Below are 13,281 nucleotides of genomic sequence, written 5' to 3' on the forward strand. Positions count from 1 at the left end.
ACGAGCGGCATTGTTTACGAAAGTACGACGGAAATTCTCACGCCTTTTTGGATGAACTTATGATGTTAAAAGTCGAACAATTGTTAATGATGATCATCTACATGAGTCCTTTAGTCCTGGTGTCAGCATTCCTGCCAGAGATTGCGAATAACCACATTCTTCCGCCACGCTCTTGAACCAATTTCAGCGGCAGTTGCCGGGGTCCAGATTAGGTTCTGGATCTAAGCATAAAAACCAGAGGATAAAGCCTGACAGCCAAAGATTCATCTTGAGCAGCCTTTGTAGTCAAGCGATAGAGTACATACGCTCGTCGGAGGAAGCAGGGTGCAAAAAGGGCAGGTACGAATCAAGGGTGTCAGATGATTCAAAACCTCCCGTCTGAGCTTAGCTTTCCGAGCTTCGAGGCAACCGGGGTGGGGAGGCAGTGCTATAGAAGAAGCTGAAGCAAGCCGCTGGGACATGGCGGGATGTTTTTAATTGGAAGTTTGAGGCTGATGGAGGAAGGATGGGTGGTCACTGGTTGGGATGATGCAGGTACCCAGAGGATGTGGCAAAGCAGGCAACTCGGACGTATTCCTTCAGTCTGCTGATATTAAAGGACCTTCCAAGTCGTCTGATGGAAAAAGATGTATGGTGATGTGTTTGTACTTACTGTTACTTTGGGGTACCGAGCACTCGATCGAAAGAGGGAAAAGGGACAAGGGTTAAGCGGGATGTAAGTGTAGATAAGTGTGTGGGGATATGTAGGTGAGTGGGAGAGAAATTGAGGGTGGAGAAGAGCAGGGCAGTGGAGCGGAAGGGCACCGGTAGTTTTTAGTCCAACTCTGACATCCGCACCATTCTGTTAGGGCTCCCGAAAGGGCAAGAATTCGCCCCCTCCGGGCACCCCGCAAGCCAGTCGATAGCCGATATTCGATCCGATTATATGAATACTTTATCTTCGCCTTGATATTTGATATTTGCGAGCCCATCGCATCATTCAATGACTGACTGACTGATTGATTGATCGATTGCTGCTCCGAAGGACCCAAAGGAAGAAAGGCCGCTTGGACCTTGACAGACGGCAGTCAGACAGAGTATTAGCCGAGGCAAACATCAAGGGAGAAGGAGCAGGCGTCACCACGTTTCGGATCATTATTGCTGCCTTATGCCTTATGCCTTATGCCTGATTACAACATGTACCCTACCTTATCCTACAGTACTTTATTCCCTTATTATTTTGCTGGCAAGATTAAAGTACTGTGCTCGCCCATCTTTAGCTCTTTACCTGATTGAGTAAGCTGTTCCGGGCTGGGGGGTCTACCTTATTCCTTTCCTCTCTCTTACTTTGGAGCCAGTCACCGTCACACAACTTGAAGACGACGACAGAATGCTACAGTAAGAATATTCATGTAGTATTACCTGAATATTATTGAGAAAGCTTTATCATTTATCGTCTATCATTTGACATCCTGCTGAACCCTCTTCTGTTCCTGATCATCCCTTCATTCCTTCCTTCAACAAAAGTCAGCTGGAACAATAATCATCATCAATCACAATCATCACATCATCACATCCTCACATCCTCACATCATACCGTAATAGTCCTATGTAGTAGAACCATGCCCTGTCAGTACAGACAAATAACCATTCATATTTTGAGCATCTGATCGCAGATGAGTCGGCGAGTATCACCCAGTCAGTGATAAGCTCTTCTTCTTCTTCTTCTTCTTCTTCTCATTCTTCCTCTACTATTACTACTACTAGTACTCCTACTACTCCTACTACTCCTACTACTACCAAGATGGATCACGTAGCAATGGATTTTAAAGTACTTTAGTCTGCATAATAGTTAGAGCACGAGCGCACCTAAAGCGGAACCTATCGGTCACCAGCATCCGTGGCTCGCCTTGCAGGCATTTGCGGAGGTAGGGCGGGCGGACTAGATCCTTGCATACTCGTACCGTATCTATCACCGCTGCCACTGCCCACATCTGCTCTGAGCCTCTGAGCCTCTGATTCAACTCAATCCATAAATCTCCATCTCCATGTCTCCATCCATCATCTTGCCCTAATACGCTTGGGACCTGAGGAAAGCCCAATTCTTCCACATTGTCCTCATTCCTTTCCACTTCAATTTCCATTCACTACCACCTCAACACTCTTTCTCTCCATTCCATTCTCCATTTCTTTTCCTTCCATTTCCTTTCTTCCCATCGCCATCTACAACCTTTGCAGTAATACACACCTATCCATTGCAATCCGTTTGCTACTACTTCTCGTCTCCCGCCTCGTATCCCTGCTGCTTCCACTTTGTCCTTCCCGCTCTTACGCATGGAGCAAATGGACCAGCGTGACCTCTACATTATGCCTTAACTGGCACTCCAAACCCTGAGCTGTTGGAACACGCCGTCGTATCTGAGGAGGCGTGAGGAAACACGCCATGGCGCAGCTACTTGTTCCCAACAGCGGTCTTGCCCTCATCGACTTTACCCAGTCGAGACCCAAAGATGCTGCCTCCAAGCACAACACCGGACTTGCCCAAGTCATGCAGCTCGAGTTACCACCCAATGTTCTTGGGGATATGTTGAGGAGCGCCCGCCATGGTGGGAAGGGCGTGAATGTTCAGTTCGGAAAGACAATAGTAAGCGGTTTGCTCAATAGTTATTGACAACTGTCACGCACGCTAACATGTTTCAACAGACTCTTCACTATGGCAATAAATCCCAGCCTCTTGACGCATCGCCGTGTAATTCTTCCTCTACACAAATCTACGAGTCCTCTACAGAAGACGAGAATAAACTTGCATTGACTGGACGATTAAGTCACCAACTCGCCATGCAGAAAGCTCAAGAAGATATTGCAGGTGCTGATGAAGCTCTCATGAAGTTACAAAGTCAACTGGCCTCCCACCAGAAAGACAAGCAGTCGAAGCAGTCAGTGCTCCCATGTCTCTCCTGGTACATTCACTTCCTACTGACAAGGACGACTACTCAGAATCAAATACGTGCCTGATAACTCCAAACTCCCACCTCCTACCAAACAGACGGCAGCTGCTCTCAAACATCAGTCTGTCAAGACCAACCCGCTCTCTTTCCTTAAGAAACAGCATAACCCCGCACATCTCAACCATACCACTCGCTCGATGCCTGTCAGTCCTTCTCTCGGCGCTGCTCGCACACCCCTCACTCAAAAGACACCACCAACCTCAGTGCCATCGCTTCCCAATGAGAGGGCCGCGAAAATCAAGGCGTTACGAACACCTCTTATTCACTTCCTAGCCGCACGACCCGCATCAATCACATTACTTGTTGGACACCTGGGCTGCAAACAAGATGAGCTACTCGAGGTCTTGAACAAGGTCGGCAAAGAATTTCGCCCGATTCCAGACAAGTGGACCTTGAATGATAAGGCCTTCAAAGAGTTGGACGTATGGAATTTCGATTACCCAAACCAGGATGATCGTCAACTCGCAATCAATTGCGCCATCTCAGCGTTCGATAGGATGAGGATCTCTACCAAGGAAAAGGTTTGGGATATGTTGCTCCCAAAGAATGAGCGCGGTAAAGGCAAGATTCTCTCGAACTTGGACTTGCACAAAGGCCCAATCAAGCAGAGCAACACTCCAAGGATCCATGTGCAAAACCCTCCACATGATTCTAATGCAAGTGATCATTTGACTGGTCACGAGAGCGATCAAAAAGACAGACTTGCGCCCAGCGACGCTGAACCCATGGCTCGCTCGCAGTCGCAGGACCAAATTAAGAAGAAGAAGGTCAGCGAGAAAGAAGCTCGATCCAAGCGCCTTCTAACGAGCGGACCAAAGAAAGTCACCCCAGCCCCGAAGGTCAAAGAGGATCATCCAGCGGTGAAGAAAGGGGCCAAGAAAGCCAATGTTCCGAAATCGAGTGAATTTGTCAATGACTCTGACGAGGAGGATGGATTGGAAGACGCAGCAACGCTCCAGGCCCAATCTACGACACCAAAGCATGTTGACCAAACTCTACCATTCAAGGCCGCTGCGTCTCCTCCGTCTATTGCATCAACCCAAAAAACGGTTAGTATCAGCCCTAAGGTTCCAAAGCCAGCTTCATCGTCTCGAAACATTGAGTCTACTACAGCTGGCAAGGGAAGTAAGTCAAAGCCCATCACACCATCTCGCTCAGACGCGACCTCGAAGCCGAAGCCTGCTGCCGCCAATCACGAACACAGCAAAATCGCCAAGAGCAAAGATGTCAAGAGCGAAAAATCAGAAACCAAGAGTGGAAAGACAACTTCTACGCCACCTGCGAAAGCCCATGAAAAGAAACCTTTGCCGTCTGCTTCGTCGAGCCCGGCAAGAAAACATCGAGTCTCAGATTCTAGTCAAGGCTCAACTGCGATGAAGAAAACGATATCCCGCCAGCGGACCACCAGTTCGCCTCATAAACCATCCCCTCTCGGATCCTCACCGCCGACGAATGCTTCCGATCTCGAGAATGGTGCCTCTTCAGCTTCTTCGACTTCTCTTGTATCACAGGCCCAAAAGACAACCATCAAGCCTAACGGTGTCCCCCCCCCAGTCAATGGGCATGCACACAACACATCAGAGCATTCTCTGAAGCGCAAGGCTGACGATCTGGACGCCAACATCCATGTTCACAGTAATGGTCAAACCAATGGACAAGTGAACGGTGCAAAGCGCCATAAAGCGTCCGCCGCGTCTCCCTCTACTTCCGAAAGCAGCAACTCACCGCTCGCTACCAGCCATGCATTGAAGAGAGCACAAGATTTCAAGACCTACTATGCCAAATATGAGGTTCTGTATCGTGAGGTTTCGGAGTCCACAGATGTTCCACAGGAGAAGATCGACAATGTCAAACGGATGCACCAACGTTTGCTTGAACTTAAAGACGAGATCACGATGGGATTGGTCGGCATTTAGCGATACAAGAAGGCAGAAAGGTTCGAATGTGGCCCATGGGGTTTCGTTGCTGGATTTTCCACGGATTCCCAGCTTATGATTTATCCAGCAAAGCACTGGGGGTTTGAACATCCACAGATCTAGGAAGAGGCTGCAATTTCTTTGACTTCTAAGAGGCGCTCTTCAAAGAGATGATTGGTGCCCGATGTCATGAATCACGAGCCATAGCATTTGAGGCAACTTGTGTGGTGATGAAGCAAGATTTGGATGCTGATACTCGAGAAAGGATCGAACAAGCATCCGTTGGGGCTAGAAAGGTGGTTGCGAAAGCTTCTTTTGCAGCAATGCCATTCTCTTCCTTGACATCTAGCATGCAGCAATGAGACTTCCAAATGGCAGTGGCAATGCTCCTGTGCAATATGTAAAAAGCCTACTGAAGCCCACCAAAGTCGTATGTGTATCCAGCAATTAGCATCTCAGATTCAAGTCCCTCTGTTCCTGATCGCCGCCAGGATGCTAAGTCCGGCACCAGCGGTGTAAGTCCGGTTGAGTGCACGTCATCATCGACTCCATTTTTGCTCGAGTTGCGAATGACTTCAGTACACTCATCCTACCCGAATTTCTAGTCAATGCCATTACAGCGTGACTCTCTGACCACCTCCGTCATCTTCTTACTACCACTTCTCATACTCGCTCTCATCGCAGCCTTCAACATGGCCACCAAACAAAGCAACCACAATCTCAATGGTGAGCACTGCCTGCCCTCGATGAGATGGCCCAATGCTACAGACGCAATCCTACGGGAAACGTCATTTCGCTCCCAGCATCCTGTTGAACAAACGCTAACCACCTACCCTCCGCCCCGAACAGTCCTCAAAAAGCCGCTCGCCCTCTTCTCCCAGAAACCCATGACGGGCTTCTACCGTGACGGCTACTGTCGGGTGGGACCCGAAGATGGCGGAAACCACGCCGTTGCCGGTCCGTGTCCCCATCTCTGCCATCCGATTCCTCAGCCGGCCAGCGTTACGGCTAATGCTTTTTTTTCTGCTGTACAGGCGTCCTCACCAAAGAATTCCTCGACTTCAGCGCCTCGCGCGGCAACAATCTGAGATCGATCGGGCTCGAACCGGGCTGCAAGTGGTGCTTGTGTACGGCGAGGTGGAAGGAGGCGATGGAAGCTGCCAAGGGGAAGGATGATCCCGTCGTGCCGAAGTGGGTTCTCTTGTCAATCCCTTTCCCCTTGGTATCGGTCCGCTTGAGCATGGATTGAGGATTTCTTTACTCTAGGGTCTTCCTCCACGCCACCGACGAGTCCGCACTCCAGAACGGTATCACGATGGAAGCGTTGAAGAAACATGCCGCGGAGCCGGAAGCGGCGGGTGGAGGAGGCAGTTTGGAGAAGAAAGCTCCGGTTCAGCCTGGGACGACGGGTGGGATTGCGAGGGAGACACACTAGTAGGGATTGAAGAAAGAGTCCCTCGCCTTCTTGACCCGAAGCTGAATGCTGTGGTTTCGACACGGACCGAAAGTCTAGCCAAAAGGGCGTTTGAGGATGATGGATGTTCTGCAGCATCCAGTGACAGCTGGTAGATAGGATGGAGTCTGCCTCCGCGGTGTATATGGCCCATGGTCTTATAAGTACTCCAGAAAGCCTGTTGCCACGTTCTGCATTTGCGTTTCGCAATCAGTAGTTCGACTTGTTCAAATCTCAGTAGCATTCCCGAGACTTTATCAGGGGAGACAATGATTTCAGTTCGCTCTTCAAAAGTCACTGCTCGATATCGTCAATGCGGGCGTAACGAATGAAACAACACCACTCGACACCCCTTACGAAAGGATAGAATTAAGCCCCTGAACCGCTGGTCCTCCAACTCCTCACGCCCTCACGCACTCTGCTTGTTCTTCCCAGCCATACTTGCAGCACCACCATCCGCTTGCTCCCTCCCTCGCCGTCCCGTATCATTTATACGGCATCCCTCCCTGCTCCTGCGGCGGCGGTCCTCCCTGCGGCGGCTGATAGCCCTGCTGCGGCGGCTGGTACCCTTGCGGCGGCGGGCCCCCTGATCCTTGCATCATGTTGCCAGCGCCAGGATGTTGCGATTGTACGTCTGGTCGATTACTGTAGCACAGAAAACGAAGTTCGGTAAGCTACCGATCCGCCATTTCTGTCACACATACGGCTGGGGCAGATGGGGGGGGGAGGGAGGGAGATAGGGGAAGGCGAAAAGGAAGAGAAAGACTCTCACCCCAAGTCCTGCATGAAATTACAGATGGGACACGCGACCTCTTTGCGTTTGTGGAATGAGAGCGGGATGACGGGCTGGTCGTGCGTCAGCTTTTGCTTTTGTCTTCGTTGCCCGGTAATCGTTCTCGCACATCGAACGGAGGATAGATGGGGCAGGGTGGGTTCGGATGCACGTACGATGAAACAAATCGTGATCCACGACCATGTCGAAATGCAATGAGCGGACCAGTTTCCACCTAAGTGTTTTTTCCCCAATCAGCCTCCGCTCTCTGTCTCTCCCCCCTTCTCTCTCCTCCCCCGTCCATCATGAGTACAGGAATCCCACAGTTGTGACACTGCGCCGTGACGCCCTCGTATCCTTCTAGCTGAGACGTGAACTCTGTTCCCAACCGTTAGCCTTTTGCTGGAGCCAATTGAGTGCTTGCTGGAAAGATGGAGCGAGAGAGAGCGCGCGAGAGAGAGAGGGGGGGGAGGAGCGTACGATGCGTGCCAAAGGTGATGCAGAATGCCATGGCGAAGAACCCTGTGCGTGTAATGATATCAATGTAGGTATGGATGCCTTTGCGCGACAGCTCCGAGATTCTGTGCGGAGTAGTTGTAAATCAATACATTTTCCTAACAATTGATTATTATGCTTTCTAGAACCTTGGCAGCCGGTGGCGAATTTGTGACGCGGCCCAATATGGACGCCAAGGCTGGCATAAAATGTTTTGTGCAGAGAAGGGCCAAAGAGATTGTCTTTTGCGGCATCCCTCCCATACCCATAGGAGCACTTTGGTAGACTTCTTCTAATAAGATCGCTCTACTACTCCATAGCCTGAAACCCCGATACAGAGGCTTGCCACAAGACTGAGGAGAAGCGGTAAGTAAGGGGTACTAGTACTCGCCAGCCAGATTGTGAAAAGCTTCACCAAGAATCATTGTCACAATCAGTAGCGAATCAAAGCATGAGAACCGCCAACTTTGTCTTACAACTGTTTTTGGTATTTTTGGTGTCTGAAAGCTAGCTAGGTCGGAATATTTCCAAACATTATTAAAAGCTTCGACACCTTTTTCAAGAAAGAAGTCGTATAGAAAATTCTTCATACTGAGTGGCATTGCAGACGCCAATGTATGCTACTCATTTGACACGTTCCACCCTCTCACAGCTTCCCGTGTAAACTTTCGCGCTGCCTTTTGGTGGGATGGAAAAGTGTCCCTCTCACAGACGTCCAGACCCCCCATAGACTGAAGCTGGCTCTGCAATGCCTTCGGTATGTGACATGAAGTGGTCCCCATCCACAGTGAAAAAAGTCCTGTCAAGATATGGTTTTCAACCCACTGGCAGAAGCTGCCGAAGAAACGAAGTAATAAATGTATTCAATTGCTGCTGGCTGGGGATATCATGAATTCGGCCGTTACGACGTTGCGGCCGAGACGTGTTTGACGTGAGATCCCCTCCGCCGGGCTATTCAGTTTGGCGTCGACCCATGAACTGAAGTCGCCGAAGATAATGATCCCATCGATGTGATATAATGCTGCTGGGAGTACCATTGATTCGGCCGTGAGGAGGTTGCCGTAGAGACTGTGGTTTGACGTGGTGACTCAAGATGGAAGATATCGACGGATTTAGGATGCGTGGAATCACCGATGGAGACTGATTGCAAGGACTGTACAATGGAAATGTGGCCGTTAGAAGATTGTGGTAAAGACTGTGGCAAATCTTGATGGCTCAAGATTGTTTCAAAGGCATCGGTACGGTGTGTAGGTCTGTCGGTAGAGACTGTTGAAGAGGATCTCGAGATGCGACTTTGCTGAATGCTGTGGCTTTGTAAAGCATTTGGCTAACCGGAGGCGGAAATGATGATCATGGCAATGATAATAGCTAGGATGCAAATAGCGCTCGAGCCGTAGCCCCAGCAAAGAGCTATGGTTTTCTCTGTGTTGCGAAAACCGTTGATTTCACCCGCTGTGTGGAATCTCGTGATGCCGTCCATGTAGCCATGTCCGTAAACAAGGGCAATGGGGGGGATCACCATGGATGGTATGAGGTAAATGCGAGAAAGTAGTACGTGGCGCTCAAGGAGCTCTGGGGTAGGCGGATGTGGGATACGGTGAAGGTGAGGTGATTCAGCTCGAGCAACTGGTCGCTGAAAGAGTGGACGTCCCAGTGGGTCCGGGTGCGGTCTTGGACGGGGGAGGCCTGGTCTTATGCGATCCCAAGGACGGTCGCGACCATAGACAGGATGACGGAGGACTGGAGGAGCGGCATCAGTATGCACAACCCCGTCTCTGACGAAAGGTCGAGATTCAGTTGATGAGGGTGTAGTGGGATCGTTGATTGAGGCGTCATCCGCTTTTGGTTGGCGACCTTTTCGCTCCATGAAATTGTGCTGGTGGTGGCTATACCGAGAATCATTGTCGTCTGAACGCGAGAAAGGGTTTCTGAGGAGAAGTACAGAGCTAGTGGTCTGCTGAGCATAGCCATCCGAGGATGACAAGTTCAGCGCCGAAGCTTTTTGGGCAGAAGGCGTATCCATGAGCTTAGAATGACTCTCACTGGAAGACCTACGTCGACGTGGTGATGATTCGCGGTGGTCCAGTCGTGGCCCAGATACTGAATGCGATCTAGAACGATCCTCTATATTAACTGTCGAGGTTGCTGGGTCTTCGCGGTTGAATGATCTTGCAAGTGATTTGTGGAAGTCGCCTAGTAGATTTAGGCTGCCATCGTCCAAATTGTGTCGGACAGCCTGCTCGTGAAGACCCTGACCTAATGATGATGGTGTGTCTGGAAAATAAATAGGTGAGCTGGCGAGCGGCGCTGGGCTACTTGAGAAGTTGGCGCCCGGGCTGCTTGCATCTGCCAGACTGCTCCCCACTTCTCGATTGCCTCCCCGCTCTGGAGTGCCATGCACATGTGCTTTTCCATCCCAGACTATCATCTCTGTGAAAGTACCTCCGTTCCTAGGTAGTGAGAGTTCGCTTGAGGCGACTTCGCTAACTGTACTCAACCAGGGAGACAAATGATGTGACTGCTCTCTAGAGTCTATAATAAGTTGATTCTGATCCACCGCAGGATCACGATCACGGGACGCGTCTTGAGTTGTATTGTACAACGGAACTTGAGTCTGCTTTTCCTTTACTTCCTGAACACCCTCTGACAGCCCACAACTGGACGGCTTTGAACTCAGATGATTCTGCTGCATCATCACACAACTATCTTGAATGTTTATCGCTGATGGTTTATTCAAGCGAATGATAGATAGTGAGGAAGAAAAAGGATGATTATGCTCGACCCGTAAAGGAGATGGGTGCTGATATGTACTGTCTGCACGTACGCTTGACACTAATTGAGCACTAGTGTTGTTGTTTGGCAAACGCCCTCCGGAAGCATACTCATATTCGGGCACTTGAACCAATTCCCCTGTCTGGCTATTCTTGAGGAGCACAAAGGAATGATTGTGTCGTGGATGCGCCGGATGCTGCATCACTGGTTGAGTTCTGACACCGTAGAAAGGATAATGTGGCTCCTTTGACGGGGACAAATTACCAGAGTCAGAATTATCCGCCAGACTGCTACCGGTCTCAGTGTCGAAGGCGATGCCATTAAAAGCGTGCGTACCAGCTTCTGTTTCAGCAGAAACAGTCTCCCAGTCTTGTTCACCTAAGCTGCACAAGGCCGTGGGCAAGCGGCCGGTCTCCTTCAGTCTAATGGGTTCCGGGTTTTGATCGAAGCGACTCGTATTACCTCCAAGAGCTGGCCTTGACGTTGTACTAGTATTCTTGGGCTCACCAATAGCGTGTTTTCCGAAAAGCAGTGGCGGAGTGGGGCACCGTGTCCTAGAAGCCGGAAGACCATCATTCCCTAAACGCGCTTTGTGGCCGGACGGATCACCACCATAGCGGTCTGCGCTCGGTGATGACGAGGTCTGACTGCTTCCAGGTCCAGCATCTGCAGACGGACTGAGGACTCGATCAAGCGGAAAGGCCTCGAGTAGAGCATTTGGCTTATGGTCTCCACGGATCTGTTCAGAATTGGTATGACGATCCGCTTGGCTACTTGAGTCCCTCGACCTCAGCATACTCAATCCAGTCTTCGTTCGATCTCCCAGCGAATGTAGTACCTCTCCTTTGAGTTCGTTCTCAGACATGGGCCGCGAGGAGGCACCATCCGTGATTACGCCCGAGTAGCGTAACAGTATGCTCGAAAAATCTCTACTTCCCATGGTTGACGCATGTTGGGATGAGCCTAAGAAGTCTGAATGAGAATGAAGATCAATGTTTCCGGCTGGAATGAGAACATCGATATGTGGCAATGGGCTGTCTATGGTGCGTTGACTACCCGACGAGCCGGTCCGGGAACGAATGTGCTCGATGCCATAAGACTTTAACGACCGTGAGAAGCCGCCGTACGAATCCGGTGAAAGTCCAGAAATAGGAGAGGCACGTAAGGCATCCGATGGCGCATGGCGTGGGACTGGCGTGTGCGGTGCCGATGGAGCTTCCTGGCCATCGTCACTTGGGGCAGGACTCCAGAGATATTCATCGATCTCCTCGAAAGTTGGACTCTGAGCGAAGGTGTGGGCAGAATGAGGGTGCTTTGGAATTAGGTTTCCAATGCGTCTTTGCTGTTCTTCTTCCCCTTTCGCTTCATAAGCAAACACGTCTTCAAACTGTTTACTGCCTTGAGTACCAAAGTCTCGCACAATGCTTCCGATTGTGTTGTTCTCAGGCATTTCTTTAGAGCTCAGATTCTTGGACGGAAGATCTGGCGAGGCATCGGGTTCCCCCACCAGTGATTTCGAAGATATTGCTTGACGTGGTTTAGGCGAAGCCTGGCTCCATTGCAGTGCTTGTTGGGTCACTTGATTTGAATTATCTGCTTCCACATTTGGCAATGGAAAGACGAAGGATGGTGAAGCCTCTGTGAAACTCTGCCCAGCTTCAATTTTCGGCGGATCGGGCAAGTTGACAACTTTGGAATAGTCTCCTTGGCGAAGCACTCCTGGTTGGTAAACGAAGTTGGAAAGATATTGGATTGGTGGTGGTGAAAGGTCGGCCCCCGAGTGCTGATCGACTGTTTCATATGGGTCTGCTGATTTCCGACTTTCTGGCTGCTGAGGAAGTGAGCCTTGGAGTCTGGCATCGTGGTGTTCTTCGAAAATTTCCCGGCCGATTTCGGACCATGAGATGGACGTGCGGTTGATAGCATCACCTCCCTGTTGACCAGATGGGATGGTTTTTAGAGATCCGTGAGTTTCCAATCTCCGCAAAGCCTGGCCATGTTTGCCAGGATCAAATGGAGATCTTGGAGAAGGAGACCTATGCGAGGCTGTGTTGGAGTTCGAGGTCGAACGACATTGAGGTCCAGTATTGGTCATGAAGTCTCTATTGCTGGCGTCTTCGGAAGGCTGAGACAGCATGATAAGCCCCGTCGGGCCGACAAGAGGTGAGGAACCGCTGCATATTGTTCGTGGAAGGTATCCTACAACTCTCGAAGGTCCACTCGGCGTAAGTGGCACTTGCGCTGCCGAGCCATGTTGACCGTTGTGGTGTACGTAAGAAAAGTACTCGCGGCTTGGTGTTCGTGTTTGAAGTACCGTTGATGCACGGATACTCTGTGTTTCAGGCAGATACACCCTGCTTGGGGACGATTGATATCCACTTGCCGTCGTTGTTTGCGGGACCAATGATCCATGGCCACACTCAAGGTCTTCACTACCAGCTGGCTCAGCTGGAGAATCTCCGCCATTCCTTCGGAAGAACTGGTTGAACGGGGGTAGCATCCTGACGCTTAACTCTTCGCCGGAAATTGTTTGCCTCAGTGGCCGATCCTCAAATAGTTTAGGAGCTGAAGATTTAGTCAAACAGGACCCGATTGAAGAGACACCTTCCTAGACCGACAAAATTAACTTAAGGGTACCAACCGCAAGGATTCCACTTGTAAGGTAAGTTGACAAGCTATGACTCAAAAACGCGAAACCCTGGACGCGACGTGTGTTAACAATGAGGGTAAGCTGCAAAGCAAATTCAGACACAAGGACTCCAACAGGAAAGGATGTGAACTTACGGTCTTGGAAAGACCCAGTTTAATACGTCCACAGCTGTGATCAGCAAGGCCCAATATAGTTGGTATCCTGACTTTGAAATTCCGTTACAGTAAAGGAGGCTG

At 50.3% G+C, this 13,281-nt stretch overlaps 3 protein-coding genes across 3 annotated transcripts; 2 read left to right on the forward strand and 1 right to left on the reverse strand.

Annotated features, from left to right (window-relative positions):
* Nucleotides 1–2,422: 2,422 nt before the first annotated feature.
* Nucleotides 2,423–4,903, forward strand: HO133_009311 (uncharacterized protein; the record flags this gene model as incomplete). The annotated part of the gene is made up of 3 exons (XM_037300172.1): nt 2,423–2,623; nt 2,683–2,915; nt 2,977–4,903. 3 exons carry the CDS (start codon nt 2,423–2,425, stop codon nt 4,901–4,903), a joined length of 2,361 nt encoding a protein of 786 aa, XP_037154998.1.
* Nucleotides 4,904–5,595: 692 nt separating this feature from the next.
* HO133_009312 (uncharacterized protein) lies at nt 5,596–6,338 on the forward strand (the record flags this gene model as incomplete). Its single annotated transcript, XM_037300173.1, has 4 exons — nt 5,596–5,629; nt 5,753–5,860; nt 5,938–6,094; nt 6,170–6,338. The coding sequence occupies 4 exons, from the start codon at nt 5,596–5,598 to the stop codon at nt 6,336–6,338; spliced, it is 468 nt and encodes a 155-aa protein (XP_037154999.1).
* Nucleotides 6,339–8,950: 2,612 nt separating this feature from the next.
* On the reverse strand, nt 8,951–12,895 carry HO133_009313 (uncharacterized protein; the record flags this gene model as incomplete). The annotated part of the gene is made up of 1 exon (XM_037300174.1): nt 8,951–12,895. The coding sequence occupies one exon, from the start codon at nt 12,893–12,895 to the stop codon at nt 8,951–8,953; it is 3,945 nt and encodes a 1,314-aa protein (XP_037155000.1).
* Between the last annotated feature and the right edge of the window lie 386 nt (nt 12,896–13,281).

Source organism: Letharia lupina (genome assembly GCF_014066315.1).
Source record: "Letharia lupina isolate WasteWater1 chromosome Unknown contig_6, whole genome shotgun sequence".
NCBI classification, from domain to species: Eukaryota; Fungi; Ascomycota; class Lecanoromycetes; order Lecanorales; family Parmeliaceae; genus Letharia; species Letharia lupina.